Raw genomic sequence first — 19,549 nt, 5'->3', positions numbered from 1 at the left:
TATGGTTGTTTTTTGTGGTTTTTTTTTTTTTTAATTGTTTTTTTTTGGTGTGTGTGTGTGTTTTTAAATTATTTATTATTATTTTTATTATTATTATTTTAACTTTGCTATAGGGCGCATGAGCTCACCAAAAGAGAGACAGAGAAAATGAGAAAGGAAGGTGCCAAGTCTGGTATCCGAACCGCAGTCAGCCACATGGGAGTCCAGGACCTCAACCACCACGCCACCTGCCAGCCCCTCTACTTTTTTTTTTTCATTTTTTAATTTTACTTTCTTTTATACATGCACTTATATTATTACAAAGTGAATATTTCAACAGGTGAACATTTCTCCCTAGTCCAGTTGATAAAACTATAAAATATCTTTAACAGATAATACCACCTTTAATTTTATTTATTCACTCATTTATTTTAATTTGACCAGAGAGGAACACAGGAAGAGAAAGAGGGAAAGTGAGAAAGCAAACCACCAGGTCCAGGACTTGACGTGTTCAGCCATGTAGGAGTGTCCAGCGTCTTAACCACCACGCCACCTGCTGGCCCGACCAGTATGAGTTTTAAGCCACCAGGTCTGGGACTCAAACCTCAGGCGACTATGTGGGAGTCCAGTGATACAGCATTATGCCCTCTATTGGTCCCAAATGAATAATTCTTTGGAAAAAAAAAGAGAACTATAAAGGAAAAGGACAATGAATTATACTTAATGTATGTTTCTTCCTACCTTCTGAAATCTTTCTGACTTTTCCTGTCTTTTTTTTTCTTCTTTTCCCCTCCCCCCATACCTGTGATGCACAAAATACTTTCATTATTTCATGTGTTGTGTTGTGCTGCCTCCTTTGACCAACACATTAGAACCTAGGTCTCTTCCCAGTCGGGACTCTGCTAGATAGTGATCGTCTAGATGAGGGAAAAAGGCAAAACAAAACTGGGCACAGGACAGCCAGGAGTCACAAATGTGACTGCCAATATAAAAAAGTTTCCTGTAAGAGGAACATCCATTCACAGGTTAGGAATTAGACATCTACCAAGGTAAAAATGCATGCTGTGAAAGGTACACTATAAACATCTACTGTTTCTGAGTCTCCATTACGGCAGGGCTAGAGTTACAACCAGTCTCCAGAGTGTGGCCTCAAAGCCAAATTAGAGGAGAATATAATGCCTTTTAATATGCTTAATGCGGTTGTTAGTTTTTGTTTTTGTTTTGTTTTTTTCCTTTTGAGAGAGATTTTTGCTATAGAGCACATGTGCTCACTGGAGAGACAAAGAGACAGCAAAAAAACAGCCCTGGGGGGATGAGCAAGCCGCAATCCCTTCTCCTCCATTCACTTCTCAGGATTGCATACACACACACACAGCGTTGAGTTTTAAGCCACCAGGTCAGGCACTCAAATAGTGGTCAACTATGTGGGAGTAGCAATATTGGTTTGTTAGTATTTTGGTGAAGATTTTGGTATAAATATTGGTAATGGCTATTGACCTATAATTTTCTTTCCTTGCAACCTCCTTTGGCCTTGTTATCATGGTAGTTTGCCTCTGAAAATGTTAAGAAATGTTAATCTTCAATTTTTTGGCAGATTTGGAGAAAGGTTGGTCTTAATTCTTTGAATATTTGGCAGAATTCAGCAGTGAAGCCACCTGCATATGATCCAGGGCTTTACTTTTGAGATTTTGAATCCTGATTAAATCTCCTTACTACTTATAAATTTGTATGTTCATATTTTCTACATCTTCATGAATTGGTCTTTGTTGGTTGTTTACAGCTAGGTTAATCAATTGTTGGTATACAGTTGTTTCTAATAGTCTCTTATAATTCTTTTTATTTTTTTAAATTAGTAGTAGTGTTTCCAATTTCATTTCCAATTGTAGTAACTTGAATCTTTTCTGTTATGACTTTTCTGAAAACCCAATAATAAAGTACCCCAGGTCCCTTTTGGTTACTGTTTTCATGGAATACTTTCTTTTATCCTTTAACTTTCTCTCTCTCTCTCTCTCTGTTTTTTTATTTTGGTTTTTTTTTTTAGAGGTTTTCACTATAGGGTGTGTGCGCTTGCCAGAAAGACAGAGACAGACAGACAGACAGTGAGAAATCACCCCTCCGGGGGGATGGCCACATTGCAATCTCTTCTATTCCATTCTCCTCTTGGGCACACACACATGCACACACACACACCCAGCATGAGTTTAAGTCACTAGGTCCAGGACTCGAATCACAGTCAGCAACATAGCCATTATGCCAACTGCTGGTCCCTCCATCCTTAACTTTCTTTTTTTAAAAAATAATTATGTTTATTTTATTTATTTATTATTATATATTAAATTTGACTAGAGACAGAGAGAGAGAGAGAGAAAGGGAAAGCGAGAGAGAAAGGACGCATGAGAAAGCAACCACCAGATCCAGGACTTGAACCGTGGTAAATCTTGTGGGAGTCCAGCACCTTAACCACCACGCCACCTGCCAGCCCCCAACCTTTAACTTTCAATCTGTGTATGACTTTAGGTATCAAGTGCTTTTCTTATGGATGACATGTAGCTGGATATTACTTTTTTAATCCCTTGTGTCAATCTCTGGCCTTTAATTGAAGAATTTAATTCATTTACACTTAGAGCAATTACTGATAGGGATACACTTCTGTCATTTTGCCATCTATATTCTGTGTGTCTTATGGTTGTTTTTGTTTGTTTGTTTGTTTGTTTTTGGTTCCTTCTTTCCTCCATTACAGTCCACTTTTATGTTTAGTTGTTTTTGGTTTTTTTTAGTGTCATGTTTTCTTTTTATAATTTTTTTTTTTTTTGGAGAGGTTTTTTCGCTATAGGGCGCGTGCGCTCGCCAGACAGACAGAGAGAGACATAGAGACAGAAAGCAAGAAATCACCCCCCAGGGGGGATGGTCACGCCGCAATCCCTTCTCCTCCATTCTCCTCTTGGGATCTTGGGCACGCACGCACACGCGCCCGGCGTGAGATTTAAGCCACCGGGTCCGGGACGCGAACCGCGGTCGACTACGTGGGAGTCCAGCGACATAGCCATTACGCTAACTGCTGGTTCCCTCTTTTTATAATTTTTTGTGGGGGTTTTTTTGTTTTGTTTTGTTTTTACCAGCAAGTGTTTGTACTTGCCAGGGAGAGAGAGATAGGTAGAAAGCATCCCATTATAGGTCATAGTCACACTGCTATCTCTTCTTCTCCATCCTGTCAGGATTCTGAACATGTATACACACACCCTCAGCATGTTTTTCAAGCTACTGCGGTTGGCATTCAAACCATGTGGTTGACCATTTGGGAATCTGGCTTCTCCAACCATTAGGCCACAGAGCCAGCTATATTCTCTTTTTTGTAAATAACTGTGATTTAAAAAACACATACAATTTATCTTCTTAGCCATTTTTAAATGTACACTTCAGTTGTGTTAACATTCACATTGCTGTACAACAGATCTCTAGAACTTTTTCCTCTTACTGAAACTCTGTGTCCACTGAGCAACAATTCTTCATTTTCCCCTATTTCCAATTCCTGGCAGCTTTCTGTTTCTATGAGTTCAACTAATTTAGATATCTCATATAAGTGGAATCACATACTATTTGCAAACTTTGTGATGACTGGATTATTTCACTTACCATTATATCCTAAAGGTTCATCCATGTTGTAGCATGTGATGGGATTTCCTTTTTTAAGGCTGAATAATACCCCATTTATGACCGTGCCACATTTCTAAAAATCTCTCCATCCATAAGTAGAGATTTGGGTTGCTTCCACCTTGTGGCTGTTGTAAACAGTGTTGCGGTGAACATGGATATGCAAACATTGTAGTTTGGTTTTCTTTTGTGTTTATAGATTTTTTTATATCATTACTATGGAGATTACATGTAACATCTTAAAGTTGTAAAAATATTATATGAATTGACACCAACTTAATTTTAATTGCACAAAAAACTATCATCCAGCTCCATCTTCCCCCAAGACTATTGACATCACAAATTAATCTTCATATTTTGTGTGCTCAATAATATAGATCTATAAGTATTATTTATACATTTATCTTTTAAATCCTATAGAAAATGAAAAGGTTGTAAACTAAAGTTACTATAATAACAGCTTTTATATTTATTCATGTATTTACTTTAACCAGAGATCTTTGTATTCATCTGGCTTTGCATTACTGTTTAGTATCTTTTCATTGAAACCTGAAGAGCACCCTTTAGCATTTCTTATAAAACTTCCTTAGTTCCTATTTATCTGAGAATATATTAATTTTTCTCTCATTTTTGAAAGACAATTTTGCCAGATACTGAATTTTCCTTGACAGGTATTTTTCTTTCAGCACTTTAAATAAGTCTTCCCATTGCCTTCTGTCCTCTAAGGTCTCTTGATATTGTCTTATAATCCTATTGGAAACCTTTTATATGTGACACATTGCTTTCGTCTTACTCTTGTTGAGAGTCTCTCTTTGTGTTTGGCTTTTGACAGTTATGGAATGTCCTGGTGTCTGTTTCTGAGTTTTCCTCCTTATAGATTATTGACTATTTTTGCAATAACAGAGTACTATTGACTGTGTAGCTTAAACCAACAGAAATTTATTGTTTTGGAGTTCTGGAGTCTAGAAGTCTGAGATCAGTTTGTAAGCAGAGTTGGTTCACTTTAAGGACTGTAAGAGCTAATCTGTTTTGTCTTGCCTCTAGATTTTGGTGGTTTGCTGGCAGTCTTTGGTTCTTGACTTTTTCTATAGCATTCTGATTGCTGCCTTAATCTTCTTTTGGTATTCTCCTTATGTATTTGTCTTAGTGCCCAAATTTTAGCCTTTTTATTAAAACACCAATCAAACTGAATAACCTTATCCTAATGACCTCATTGTAACTTGGTTTTCTCTATAAAGACTCTTATTTTCAGGTCTGATCATATTCTGAGGTGCTTGGGTTTTATGACTCTAATACATGTTTTTGGCAAGGAGATATAATTCAACCCTTAACATTTAGTTTCATGGATTTGTAGATTCATGTCTTTCATCAAATTTGAGACATTTCCTTCTCCTATTTCTTCAAGTATTTGTTGCCCCTTTCACTCTATCCTTCTTATGTGATTTCTATAATGTGTTTGTTGGTTCACTTGATGGTGTCCCACAAATCCCTTAAGCTCAGTTTACTTGTCTTCATTCTTTTTTCTTTCTGCTCTTCAGACTCAGTCATTTCATTTTTCCTATCTTTAAGTTTGCTGATTGTTCTCCTCACTAAACAATGATATTGAACCCCTCTGGTGACTCTTAAAATTTCAGCTATTATACTTTTGAGTTCCAGAATTTCTGTTTGGCTTCTTTTTAACTTCTGTCTCTTGTTGATATTATAATTTTATTCATATGTCTGTCATTTTCCCCAGTTTCCTTTAGTTCTTTGTGTGTTCCCTTAGCCCTTATAGCATCTTTAAGAAAGTTAAGCTTTTTGTTTGTTTGTTTTTCTGGTCACACAGGGCTTAGTTTTCTTCTTTAAAATATATTACAAAAGATGCAATGAAACCCTAGTTTTTTAATATAAGATGAAATGACAGAGGTTCTTGATTCAATGATGCAGAATCTTCTAGTATCAATACCTGCAAGTCCTGTGCTGTCCCTTTTCAGGATCACTACATACTCCTTCTAGTTTTTAACCAGCTTCAGAATTCTTGGTATTCTTGGACTAGCCCATGGCATGGTGGTCAAGGCAGATAGATCTCACATAGCTGACTGCACAGTTCAAGTCCCAGATCTTGCAGCTTAAGAAACACTTCAGGTACTTGTACATGTGTACCCAGAATCCCAAAAAGGAGGGAGAAATGGAGGAAAAGGATTCGAGCATAACCCTTCCCTTTGAGGGGTGCTTCCTTACTTTCTGTCTCACTCTCTATGGCAAGTGCATGTACCATCTGATATTTTTTTTAATAAGCATAATTTTGTTTATATTCCATGCATATCTTTACAGCGAGTTTTATACTTACATATGTTTACATGTTCTCATTGTCTTTTGTTTAAACTTGAAGAACTCCTAGCATTTATTGTAAGGTAGGTCTAGTGGTAATGAATACAACTTTTGTTTGTCTAGTGCTTAGATTTAAAGTCTTTGTCTAGTAAGTCCACCTCTTAGAGGGAAATTTCTGTTGATTTATTCTGTCATTTGAATGAGCCACCACATATCCTTGTTTTGTTTTGTTATTTTTGTTGTTGTTGTTGAAAATTGGACATTTGACAATTATAATATGGTATCTATGGAAATTAAGTTCTCCCTCACCTCAGGATTTTTTTATTTTTTTTCTTTTCTTTCTTTCTTTTTTTTCTTTTTGGTGGTAGTGGTATTGTTCAAGGCTATATCAGGATTTGCTGGGTTTTTTTTTTTTCTTTTCTTTCTTTTTTTTCTTTTTGGTGGTAGTGGTATTGTTCAAGGCTATAGTAGTTCATTTGTTTTGAGACTTTTTCATACTGTTTTTTCATAGGCCATTCCTTATCATTGCATGATCACTGAAGACTTTTCTTTTATCTTGTGCTCAGCACATGTTTTGACAGAGATTTCCTTGAATGTCAGGAGCTGAAACAAACAAACAAAAAAAAACACAGGTAGAAAAAAATAAATAAATAAACTTTTCCCAGTATTTGCAGATTAGTTCTTTGGGAAAGTACTTCTCAGCTTAGCTAGGCCTTCTCTGAGCCTAGAAATTAGCCCAAAGTGAAAGTTGAAAGTCTTCTTAGGCTTTTCTGAGCATGCATCTTGTTTGAGCAGACATGTGGCTTTCTGAATTCTTTCATATTCATGGCTCTTTTGAATGTCCTAATGTCTTAAAAAGTCTCACTTCAAAATCTTGTCTAGGCCTGGGAACCAGCAGTTCGCGTAATGGCTATGTCGCTGGACTCCAACATAGTCAACCGCGGTTCGAGTCCCAGACCCGGTGGCTTAAAACTCACGCCGGGCGTGTGTGCGTACGTGCCCAAGATCCCGAGAGGAGAATGGAGGAGAAGGGATTGCGGCATGACCATCCCCCTTGGGGGGTGATTTCTTGCTTTCTGTCTCTATGTCTCTTTCTGTCTGTCTGGCGAGCGCATGCGCCCTATAACGAAAAACCTCTCAAAAAAAAAAAAAAAAGAATCTCGTCTAGGCCTCAGATGGTCTGTTATGTGTCTACATCCATAAACTCTTGCCCCAGAGTTAAAATTCATGCCCCAGCTAGATTTGTAGTCCCTTTTCTAGCTTTAAGAAGCAGGTGCCTACCATTTTTCCAGCCTGTGTTCTAAGTTGCATGAAGTAGAGACTAGCATGTTGCATCAGGCTTAAAAGTATCCCCAGACAAGTTACATGTACAGTAATTTGTGTTTAAGGTCTAGTCTGTTTCCTCTTATTTAAGGGAGGTAATTGAGAACTGGATTGCCACTGCTCAAAACTAAGACTGTTGTCAGACATTCTGGGGAGGGGGTGGGGCAAAAGTAAGTACTAATGGCATAAAACTTTCATAACATTTAGAAGACAGCTTTTTCTTGTCCAAGATACTGATGAGATGAGCTGGAGGGCCATGAGAAAGGGGATCATGATGTGTTGAGAGCCTGTCAAGGGTGCACATGGACCTCTCTCACATTTATGCATACATGTGTGCCTACTCTCATATGAGTAAAATAAATTTTAAAAAAGAGAACATTTTCACTTGTATCACTATATTTGTAAATAGAAAAATCTCTCTTTTTCTCATTCGAGATGGATTTTTTGAAATATTTTTAATCTTAAAAATTGGTGAGCCCACCAGTGGCATGATGACTAAGGTGGCTGGGTCCCATGTGGCTAATTCTACAGTTTGAATCCCAGATCCAGTGGCTTGAAAAACACACTGGGCACATGTACATACATGCCCAAAATTCCAAGAGGAGAGTTGGAGGAGAAGGGATTGCCACATGGCCATCCCTTGGAGAGTGATTTCTCACCCCCTGCTTCCATCTTTCCTGGGAGTACATGCACCCTATAGCAAAAAAAGGAAATCTCTGTGAAAACATTTGCTGAGCACAAGCTAAAAGAAAAGTCTTCAGTGATCACACATGACAAGGAATGACCTATAAGGAGAAAAGAGAGGAAGGAAAGAAAAAAGGAAAGAAAAGAAAAGGGAAAAAGTAAAGAAAAAAAGTTTAGTATTTAGAGAATTAATCAAACATGTATCCTTAATTTTTTCATTGGTACCAAAGAAACTTCAGAAACTATATTTTCAGACCTTATTAAATAGCCCCATTAGTAAAAGAAAGCTGTGTTTTACTCAGGAAACAAACACTACTGAATTATTGATTTATTTTATTTTTTAACTTTATAAAACAATTTTACTGAAATATTACATATATCATAAATTTTACCCTTAAAAGTCAATAGCATTAAATAAACTTATAAAGTCATGATCGTACTACAGTTTAATACAGAACATTTCCATCACCCCAAGCATGGTTCTTTTGTGTCCATTTTTTATTCCTGAAACTTTTTTTTTAATTAATTAATGTACATTCATCCCCTAATCATCGTCACAGCATACAAAAAGTGGTTTCCCGTCCAGAATACACTGCATAGTGGCTTAATCATGTATGTTATCATCAATAATGTTCCATTTCTAGTTTTATATGTCTGTGTATAAACACACACACACACGTATTTACCACTATGTCTGACCCTCTGCCCTTTCCCACCCTCTTCTTACACTATCTGTGGTGTCTACAGTTGTCTCCCATTCCTTTTTCCCCCACATTTTATTGATCACACAATTTCTTAAATAATCTAACTACTTTCAATAGCAAATTCAGCTGATAATTTCAAGAAAAGCAGTTGTGAATTGGTAAGGAAATTTGCTTAAAACTTAAAGCCTGGAAACAGGTTAGTATTCTGTTCAAATAGTAAGTACATGAACCTACTGGCAGCTCAAGACAGGACAACAACTCTTAAAACCAGACAATAAAGCCTAGAAGAAAAGCAGCAATATTTTAGTCAAAAGTCACTGAATGCTATTTCACCAATTCAGTCTCATGTACTTTATCTTCTGTTGTGGTTTGATCTTCACGATTGAATTCTGAGATATAATATTCAACTCTAGACTTGTCCCTATGATTAAATTGGCCATTTTCTTTTTTCTTTTTCTTCTTCTTTTAATTATTTTTATTTTAGAGGTTTTTGCTATAGGGTGCATGCACTTGCCAGAAAGACAGAGAGATAGAAAGCAAGAAGTCAACCCCCCCCAGGAGGGGTGGCCACGCTGCAATCCCTTCTCCTCCATTCTCCTCTCGGGATCTTGGACACACATGCACACACACCCGGCGTAAGTTTAAGCCACCGGGTCTGGGACTCGAACCGTGGTCAGCTACATGGGAGTTCAGCAACATAGTCATTACATTAACTGCTGGTCCCAAGTAGGCCATTTTCCTAGTGTTTGAACTCCTATTTCTGTGTGACTACATTTAATTTTCCTGACATAGCACTCCCTTGAGAACTTCTTGGAGATCTGGTCTGGTGCTGGTAAATTCTTTCAGGTTTTGTTTATCTGAGAATTTTCTTGTTTTTTTCTTCCCATATGAAGGATAATCTTTCTGGCTATAGTATTCTCGGTTGAAATTGCTTTTCCCTTAACACTTTGAATATATTTTCCCATTCTTTCCTTGCTCGCGTTGTTTTCAATGAGAAGTCTGCTGTTAGTCTGATGGGATATCTTTGTAGGTAACTTGCTGTTTCTCTCTTGCCAAGTTTAGTATCTTGTCTTCATCTGTGGTTTTGGTCAGTCTGGCTATAATGTGTCTTGGAGAAGATCTTCTTGAGTTGATTCTATTTGGGGTCCTTTGTATTTCTTTGGGTCTGGATCTTTGAGTGCTTCTCTAGGTTTGGAAAGTTTTCTTGCAGGATTTTATGGAATAGATTATCAATGCCCTTATGAGTCTCTTTATCTTCTGGGATGCCAGTTATCCAGATGTTTGAATGTTTGATGGTTTCTAATATTTCTTGTATATTAGTCTCAATTTTTTGGATAATTTTCTCAGTCTTCATGGTGTATTTTTCTAGACCAGCAATTTTCTCTTCTATCTCTGAGATTCTATTTTCTGTATTGTTTAGTCTACTTTTAATACTTTCAAGAGAGATTTTTTACTTCCTGTATTATAGTCTTCATCTCTAACAGTTCCATTTGATTCTTTTGTAAAGTGTGTAACTCCTCTTTTAGATCTTGCAAGAATTTCCTCACCTCCTGAAACTCATCAGCTCCTTTCTCCTTATTATTCTGCAGTTTATTGTCTCTCTTCTCTTCCATCTTTGTTAGCTTTGCCATTATGAATGTTCTAAATTCTTTATCAGACATTTCCATGATTTCCATTGAACTGTCTGCAGATGAAGAGGAGTTATTCTTTTCCATTGGAGGAGATGTATTTTCTTGCTTTCCCATGTTTCTTGTGGTCCGGTGGTGATTTGTAGTCATCTGGTGGAAAGTGTGTTTCTTCCCAAACTTGAAGTACAATCTGAGCATCCAAGAGCATGCAGAAAAGGGAAAAGAGAGAGAAAGAGACAACAGCAATAAAACAACCAAGAAACAGAGAAAAAGAGAAGAAAAAACTTTTTTAAAAATTTGAAAACAAATTATTTATTTATTTATTTATTTTAAAAGCAAAAATTAGAAAACCACGTGAACTCACTACTTCTCAGGAGCCATGAAGGTGTCTTCTCCCTTGCCTCTCCTGGGTTGGGAGGAAAGGGGGTTATTAACAAGATAAAAGAGAGGAGGAGCTGAAAGCCCAGAAAATGCTTTACTTTAAAAAAATTTTTAAAGGAAAAATTACAAAAAATTAGAAGACAGATGGAAGTAGAGAGAGGCAGAGACAGAGAGAAGGCTTGAGGGAGTTCCTGCCACTGGATTTGTGGGCTGGAGGCTGAATTATCAATAGAAAAATCTTCATTTCTTTATTCCCTGAACTCACTAGTTCTCAGGAGCCATGAAGGTGTCTTTTCCCTACTGAATTATTGGTTTTTTATTAGTTATCAACTCACTTTAAAACCGTTAGATAGGGCAGTTGATTTAAAACAAAAAAAGTGGGGACCAGCAGTTGGTGTAATGGCTATGTCGCTGGACTCTCATGTAGTCAACCACAGTTTGAGTCCCGGACCCGGTGGCTTAAATTCACACCAGACACGTGTGCCTGTGTGCCCAAGATCCCAAGAGGAGAATGGAGGAGAGGGGATTGCAGCGTGGTCATCCTCCCTGGGGGGTTATTTCTCACTTTCTGTCTTTCTCTGTCTTTCTGGTGAGCACACACACCCTATAGCAACAAAAACCTTTAAAAAAATTAAAAACAGAAACCTGGACATTCATATAATGCCAAAATAGCATCATATGAAATACTTAGTGTCCTCAGTGGGGAAAACATAAGTGTATAATGGGAGGAGTCAGAATCATCATCCTAATTGATAGATGAATCTTAGAGGATTAATAACAAGTCAGCAAGTACTGAATCTTCTAATGCATTGCAGACTGAATGTACAATATTACCTATGATATAGTCTAGCTAAAAAGATGTAGCTTGGGTCCATTAAACCTGTTTTTTTTTTCTTGAGAGATTTTCGCTATAGGGCGTGTGCGCTCACCAGACAGAGACATAGAGACAGAAAGCGAGAAATCAGCCCCCAGGGGGTATGGTCACACCGCAATCCCTTCTCCTCTCGGGATCTTGGGCACGCATGCACATGCGCCCGGTGTGGCTTTTAAGCCACCTGGTCTGGGACGCGAACCACGGTCGACTACATGGGGGTCCAGTGACATAGCCATTATGCTAATTGCTGGTTCCCGGTCCATTAAACCTTTTGAAATGACTTTCAGCTTTTGAGAAATTCAAAAGAGAGGTCTTACTCAACAGAGAAATAAGCTAAATAATAGCATGAAAATGTCACTACATAAATTCAGAAGATGGAGCATTCTGTAGAAAAATAACTGGGCCTCTTCAGCATGACGTGGTATTTAAAACAGAGAACAGTGCTAGATTAATATTTTTTAAGAATTTTAAAATTTTATTTGTTATTATTATTTAAATTGGTGATAGAGTACATGTGTACAGGTTCAGACTACAGTCAGTCATGTGGGAATTTAGTCCCTTAACCACCATGCCACAGGCTGGCCCCAGTGCTAGATTAATACTGAAAAGTTACAGAGATAACCAAAACCAATGTGTAGTCTGGTATAGCATGTGGTGTTGTGGGTAAGGCACTGGGCTCTCATGTCCCAAGTCCCAGACCAATAGCTTAAAACCTACTCTGGGCACGTGTATATGCATGCCCAAAATTCCAAGGCATGGAATGGAGAAGAAGAGATTATGGCATGGCCATCCCACCTGGGGAGTGATTGCTTACTTTCTGTCTCTCTCTCTGGTGACTGCATGTACATTATAGCAAAAATCTCTCCAAAAAAAGGTGTAATCTGGTAATAGGTACTGATATGAAACAGTTTGGGAAAACTGGATATGGTCTGAAAGTATTAGTAGGAATATAATTGAAATAGGAAAAGTGAAAAATGATTGGAAAATGCAGGTTGTTAAGTTATATTGTATTGATTGAGTTCTGGTAAAAATAAAGGTATGGAGCCAGCAGTTGGTGTGGTAGTTAAGGCTCTGGATCCCACATGTTTGACTCCACTGTTTGAGTCTCAGACCCAGTGGCATGAAAAACATGCCAGGCATATGTGCATGCCAGCCCAAAATCCTGAGAGAGGGATTGCAGTGTGGCCATACCCCTGGGGGATGATTTTTCACTTTCCCTCTTTCTCTATCTCTCTCTGGCAACTGCACATGCCCTATGGCAAAAATATAAATAAAGAAATAGAAATCGTGAAAGTGGGGAGAAAATTGTGTTTATGTGTAATAGGAAAAGAACTATAAGGTCTTAAAACACTGAATTGTTATTGGCAGAATGTGATTTTATTTTATTTTTGTTATGTCTATTATGTTCATTGTATTTACTGCTTCTGCAATAATTTTTTTTTTTAGAAAGGGATTTTGCTATAGGACTCGTGTGCTCATCAGAGAGACAGAAATGAGAAATCATTCCCTCCAGGAGGGAGGGCCATGCCACTATCCCTCCTCCTCCATTCTCCTCTTGGGATTTGGGGCATGCACACACATGTGCCCAGCATGAGTTTAAACCACTGGGTCTGGTACTCAGATCACAGTCAACCACACGGGAGTCCAGCAACGTTGCCACTACACCATCTGCTGGTCACCCTGCAATAAAATATTTTAAAAATAGGGACCAGTGGTTAGCGTAATGGCTATGTCACTGGACTCCCATGTAGTCGACTGCGGTTCAAGTCCTGGACCCAGTGACTTAAACTCAGGCCAGGTGCATGTGCGTGCATGCCCAAGATCCCAAGAGGAGAATGGAAGGGACTGCGGCAGGGCCAGACCCCCGGGGGGGTGATTTCTCACTGTCTCTCTGTCTCTCTCTGTCTTTCTGGCGAGCACAAGTGCCCTATAGCAAAAACCTCTCCAAAAAAATTTTTTTAATAAATTACATAAAACAAAATTTGATAGATTTACATCTAATTCCAGTTTTAATGTTTCAAAATTTTATGAGCAGCGCTTGTAATAATTGCTTGTCAGAAAAGTCATGATGTATTTTTCTATGTTTGTAATGCAAAAATGCATCATGACTTTTTTTTTTTTTTGCTACAGGGCACCTGCGCTCGCCAGACAGACAGAGAGAGACAGAGAGACAGAAAGTGAGAAATCACCCCCCAGGGGGGATGGCCACGCCACAATCCCTTCTCCTCCATTCTCCTCTCGGGATCTTGGGCGTGCATGTACATGCGCCTGGCGTGAGTTTTAAGCCACCAGGTCCGGGACTCAAACTGCGGTCAACTACGTGGGAGTCTAGCAACATGGCCATTACGCTAACTGCTGGTCCCATCGTGACTTTTACTACAACCTAATATAGTCAATATTTAAAATTTCAGTTTCTATGAAACTATGATAATTTATCTCTTTATTTCTTAGATAGAAAGCTTGGATTTTTTATTTCTGTTAAAGACAATTGAGGAATTCTATAAAAATGAAGATGGAGAAAATCTGGAAATCCTCTGTCCAGTTCAAGATCAAGCCTGTGTGGCTAAATTTGAAGATGGAGTTTGGTACCGAGCAAAAGTCACAGGTAGTAAAGTACATACATTTTCTATAGGAATGTTAAACTTCAAAGCTAATATTGTTTGACTTGATAGAAACTAAATCTTAGAAGTGATATTATTTGATGGTACCATTTGCTCTGTCATCTGTCTTTAGAAAGCTAGTGATAATGTTGGGAGATGGATCTCTGGCTCCTGAAACTTTGTTTGTCTTAACTAGGACTTAAACATTGAGAATCAGTTCAGAGAAGTAGATGACAGTACAAAGTAATGAAAGTTAATTATTCAAAAACTGGTGACTTCTATCTTCATATTGACTGATCATGTCTATTCTATGCAATTTTGTTTGTGAAGGTGCAAACTGAATATAGACTCTGTTGTGTCTACTCAGCTTCCCTCTTGACTTATATGCTTTTCTCCTGGGAATTATTTACCAGACAATTACTCAGTTTCTTTCTCTACATTTTCTATATCCTCCCTATGACAAGTAAGTTAATTCAGCTAATGAAATAATGGGAAAAAGAAAAGTAGGATGGGAAACAGAAGATTTATGACAGTGGACTAATAGCAAAAGTAGGAAAGTTTGTTTGCCTAAGAGAAAACAATTATATACCAAACCTTTGTAATTTCAGGAGTTAGATATAGCAAGCACAGTTTCACTCATTGTATTATGTTTGTTTCTTTTCATTCTTTCTAGTTTGTAGATAGTTTTTTTTTTAATGAAAAGAGTTTAGTTTTATTTAGTTTGATGCTGTTTAAAAAGTTTTTTTTTTTTTATTAATCTAAGGTCTTTGCCAGTTACTTCTAATATATAGCCACTTCTGTATCTTGCATCAAAATTTTTTAGTCTTCCAACGTAAGCTTTCTATTCTTCAATGTCACTATTAATTTAATTAGTAGTTAGTGACTTGAACTAGCTAATGTGGTTTTCATGAGTATTTTAGTCTATTTGTGCTGCTATAACAAAATACCACTGGGTAATTTATAAGCAGTAGAAATTTATTTCTCACAGTTCTGAGGCTGGGAAGTTCAAGATGAAGGAGTTGGTTAGTGGGAACCTGTTTGATCTGTTTCTTTGACACCTTGTGCTGTATCTTCCAAAGGGGACACTGTGTCCTCACATGGCAGAAAGCAGGAAGGCAAAAAAGGGGGAAGACTTCCTCTGCCAAGCCCTTTTGCAAAGGCACTTAACCTGTTTGTGAGTGTAGATCCCTTGTGACTCGGTCTCTTCACAAAGGCCACAGTTCTTTGTACCTTTGCATTGGGGATTAAGTTTCAACCTAAATTTTAGAAGGAATAAAAACATTCCAGTGGGACCAGCAGTTAGCATAATGGCTATGTCACTGGACTCCCGTGTAGTGGACCACAGTTTGAGTCCTGGACCCGGTGGCTTAAACTCACGCCAGGTGCTTGTGCGTGCATGCTCAAGATCCCTAGAGGAGAAAGGAGGAGAAGTGATTGCGGCATGGCTATCCCCCCAGGGGGTGAGATTTCTCACTTTCTGTCTCTCTGTCTCTCTCTGTCTTTCTGGCAAGCACAAGCACCCTATAGCAAAAACCTCTCCAAAGGAAAAAAAAAAAAAACACATTCCAGTAACAGCAATGAAGATACCACTTTATGTTTCAGTATATCTGCCGAACAAATAAGAACATTTTTCATAACATTAAAGACTTTTCAAATTAAGATAGTTTCAAAACATTATCATCTATTTAATAAGTAATATGGCCTCTAAAATTTTTTGAGTAGCAATACTTGGAAAGGGTACAGTTTCCATGATGACTTTTAGGGTGCTAAAAAGAAGTGCATTATTGGTAGTTGGCTTGTCTTCCCTACCTTCCATAGCCCTATTAAACTTCACCTTCAAGATCATCATTAGTTCTACAAATATGAGAGTTTCTGCTGTTTTCTAATGTCCACCTCATTTAGAAGTTAAAATAGTACTACAAGAGTTACATACTCCAGTCCCCTCCTTGAAAGCAACTAACTTTAATTCATTCAGGTGTTTCTCTTGGTATTTACTTGTGTTATTTTTTTCTGATAATGTATTAAACTTCAGTTCATTCTTCAATATTAGATATTATCTATTTCTTATTCTGTGCAATAATAGTTTCAGATCTCTTTATGGCTTTTTTTTTTTCCAATGAGAAGGGAAGGTAGAGCGGGAAAGAGAGCGACAGAGATACATATTTTTAACAAGGTCTTGCCTATGTTATGATCATCCCACCCTGTACTCTCAATTAGCAAGGATTGCAGGCACCCACAACTGCACCTGACATACTCAGGTTGGCCAAGGAATCAAACCTGGGCCACCATGTGGCTTCCAGCCTCCCAAGCGATAACTCTACCTATGCACCATTGTAGTTGGGCCTATTTATAGCCCTTTTGCCTTCCCTTTCCCTCCCTGCTGTAGTTATATCACAGTTCTTATTAAATCCATGTCCATGCTCTGTAAATATTTTCACTGCTGAGTCATAAAGTATACTTGGTTTAATTCTATTTTGAGTAAATAATTGTGTTGATTTTTCACTTGCCTTTTTTCTTCTAATTTATGATTATATTTTCCTGATAGTTCAAAACAATTTTCCACATGATTAGACTTTTCTGATAATCTTAGTTTGATTTTTTTTAAAAAACTGAAAAACATCCTTCTGTCTTCGCCAATTGCACTGCTTACCCTCTGAGCTTATGTATTTGTTATTATAGAAATTTATATTACTTGACAATACATTTCATTATTTTCCTATATTTGATCCTTTGTTTTATGGATTCTATGTTTACCTCTTCAGTTTACTACTTTACTTCTTCCAATAGTTTCCTCAGAGAGAATAAATTGAAAATAAATTTGAGATTTTCCATGTCTACTGACTCTACTCTTATTATTTAGAATTTATGTAAAAAAAAAAAATGTTCTTGGGCCAGTGGTACAGGGGTAACACAATTATCTGCAATTTTAAACCCACATGGAAAGGTCCTAGTTTGCAGCCCAAGGCTTCCCTGTGAACACCAGATGTGCATGTCAAAATCCAGGTTGACTTGAGACTTGAGGGTGTATTGCAGTATGAAGATCCTATCTTTCTCTCCCTCTTCATGGAAGAAGTAAATGAATTAAAAAAAAAACAATACTGATGTGAGAGTGCTGGGTGATTAGACCCAATACCTGTGCTGATTCTTGTCCTATGCTCATGAAGAATTAGAAATGAAGACACAGAAAGGAGAGTAAAGCACAGTTTCTTAGAGAAAGATGAAAAACTTACAATGTGATGAAAGTGGGCCTGAATGGGTTGCCAAAGGACTAGAGTTGAGGGGTTTTTATCTAGCTGTCTGAGCAGTAGACTGACTTTTGATAAGGAAGTGGGCTTTAGAAAATGGTTACATGGTAGTCTGAGCGATTTATTACCCTATTCTTTGTGGGATCAGCAGAATGTAGCTTTCTATACTACCTGGTGGCTTGAAATTCACACCAGGCACATGTGCATGCATGCCCAAGATCCCAAGAGGAGAGTGGAGGAGAAGGGATTGCGGTGTGGCCATCTTCCCTGGAGGGTGAATTCTTGCTTTCTCTCTCTCTCTGGTGAGCACACACGTCTTATGGCAAAAATCTCTCTCTAAAAAAGAATGCAGTTACTAAATAGTAACCGTTGCCCTTAGCTACAGTTACTTTGAATCCCAATGCAGCCAGCTTTTGCCTGTGAAAACTTAGCCACTATGACTCCATCTTGGGCCTTTACACTGGCTGTGTGCTCAGTATTCCTCTCTTGCCTTATTAGCAAGGAGTCATAAATTTTTTAGAGATATGTAAAAAACATATAAAACAGTGTACATTAACCAGATCATAGAGGAAAAACACAGAGAATTTGAAAAACATAGAGACTTTGTTAAAAAGTAAAACACTGACTTACCTTCAGTGTCTTTACCCTATGTACCTGTAAATGTAAATGGGGGGGTGTCTAACTCCTATCTCATTAATTCTCTCTCTCTCTCTCTCTCTCTCTCTCTCTCTCTTTTAAGAAAAGAGTTTATTAATGTAACTGGTTATGGGGAGACAGTCTGCAAGTATCATCAAATTGTTTCAAAAAGCTCAACATGTTCTTGGTATTTATGACACAAACATGTGCAAATCATTCCTCAGTACAATCAGAGTCAAACAGTATCCCTTAAGTAATTATCCTTGTTTCTCATCTGACCATTCAGCTAATAGATCTCCCTATGACTCAGCATATGGTCAGATTGCTCTCATCAGAGGCCTTTCTTAATTTCTTTCTTTTTTTAAATTTATTTATTATCATCATAATCTTGTTTAATATTACATTGAATCACATCTAACTTTACAGTGTATTACATTTCTTTTTCCAGAAGGAATGCCATGCATGTCAGTCAATACAGAGACATTAAAATCCCCATTTCATCATCCAATATCTTTTCATTGTTTTTCCTGATCATTATTATTATTATTCCAATTATATTTTAAACAGCCAATCACTATTTCTCATTTTGATTGTAAAAGGACTTTAACCAACATGAAATACTTCTCAAACCAATCCAATTGATAATACTATGCATGTCGTCATCAACAGGTAATAAACCATACCTGTGTCCTACTAATGTCATGCCTCTTTATTTGTTCTCTTGCTATCTTCTCTATATTCTTCTCTTCCCTTCCCCCATTCCACACTGTCTTATCCTCGTTTACTATTTTCACTGCTTTAATGTCTTTCAATATTTTGCTCTCTACCATAGAGTGTGGATAGTCAGCATATATTAAGTGGATACATACAATATCTTTCTTTAATATCCTGGCTTACTTCACTCAGCAATAGATCCTCCATATCTGACCACTTTCTATCAAATGCCAGGGTCTTGTTGTTTTTATGGCTGAGTAGTATTCTATAGGGTATATATACCACACGTTTTCATTTCTTCTTTTTTTTTTGGAGAGGTTTTCACTATAGGGCGCGTGCACTCGCCAGACAGAGAGAGACATAGAGACAGAAAGCGAGAAATCACCCCCCCCAGGGGGGTGGTCACGCTGCAATCCCTTCTCCTCCATTCTCCTCTCGGGATCTTGGGCATGCACGCACACGCGCCCGGTGTGAGTTTTAAGCCACCGGGTCCGGGACGCAAACCACGGTCGACTACATGGGAGGCCAGCGACATAGCCATTACGCTAACTGCTGGTTCCCTATACCACACGTTTTCAATCCATTCATGTGTTTGTGGGCATTTAGGTTGGCTCCATGTCTTGGCTATCATGAATAATGCTGCAATAAACATTGATATGTAAGCACTTTTCCAACTGAGCATTCTCCTGTCCTTTGGGTAGCTACCCAGAAGTGGGATTGCTGGATCAATGGTAGTTCTATTTGTAGATCTTTGAGGAACCTCCATATTGTTCTCCACAGTGGCCGAACCAGTTTACATTCCCACCAACAGTGTAGGAGA

At 37.8% G+C, this 19,549-nt stretch overlaps 1 protein-coding gene across 4 annotated transcripts in view; it reads left to right on the top strand.

The window, feature by feature from the left end:
- RNF17 (ring finger protein 17) overlaps positions 1-19,549 on the top strand; it is a 153,871-nt gene that overhangs the window by 66,290 nt on the left and 68,032 nt on the right. For all 4 annotated transcript variants that reach the window (XM_006146723.2, XM_006146722.2, XM_027771133.1 and 1 more), the window contains exon 17: positions 13,986-14,139. In XM_006146723.2, coding sequence (XP_006146785.1) covers positions 13,986-14,139 — 154 coding nt within the window. The remainder of the gene's footprint in view (positions 1-13,985; positions 14,140-19,549) is intronic.

This window comes from Tupaia chinensis, unplaced genomic scaffold (genome assembly GCF_000334495.1).
Source record: "Tupaia chinensis unplaced genomic scaffold, TupChi_1.0 Scaffold000186_1, whole genome shotgun sequence".
Taxonomy (NCBI): domain Eukaryota; kingdom Metazoa; phylum Chordata; class Mammalia; order Scandentia; family Tupaiidae; genus Tupaia; species Tupaia belangeri.
This window is presented reverse-complemented; position numbering and strand designations above follow the sequence as displayed.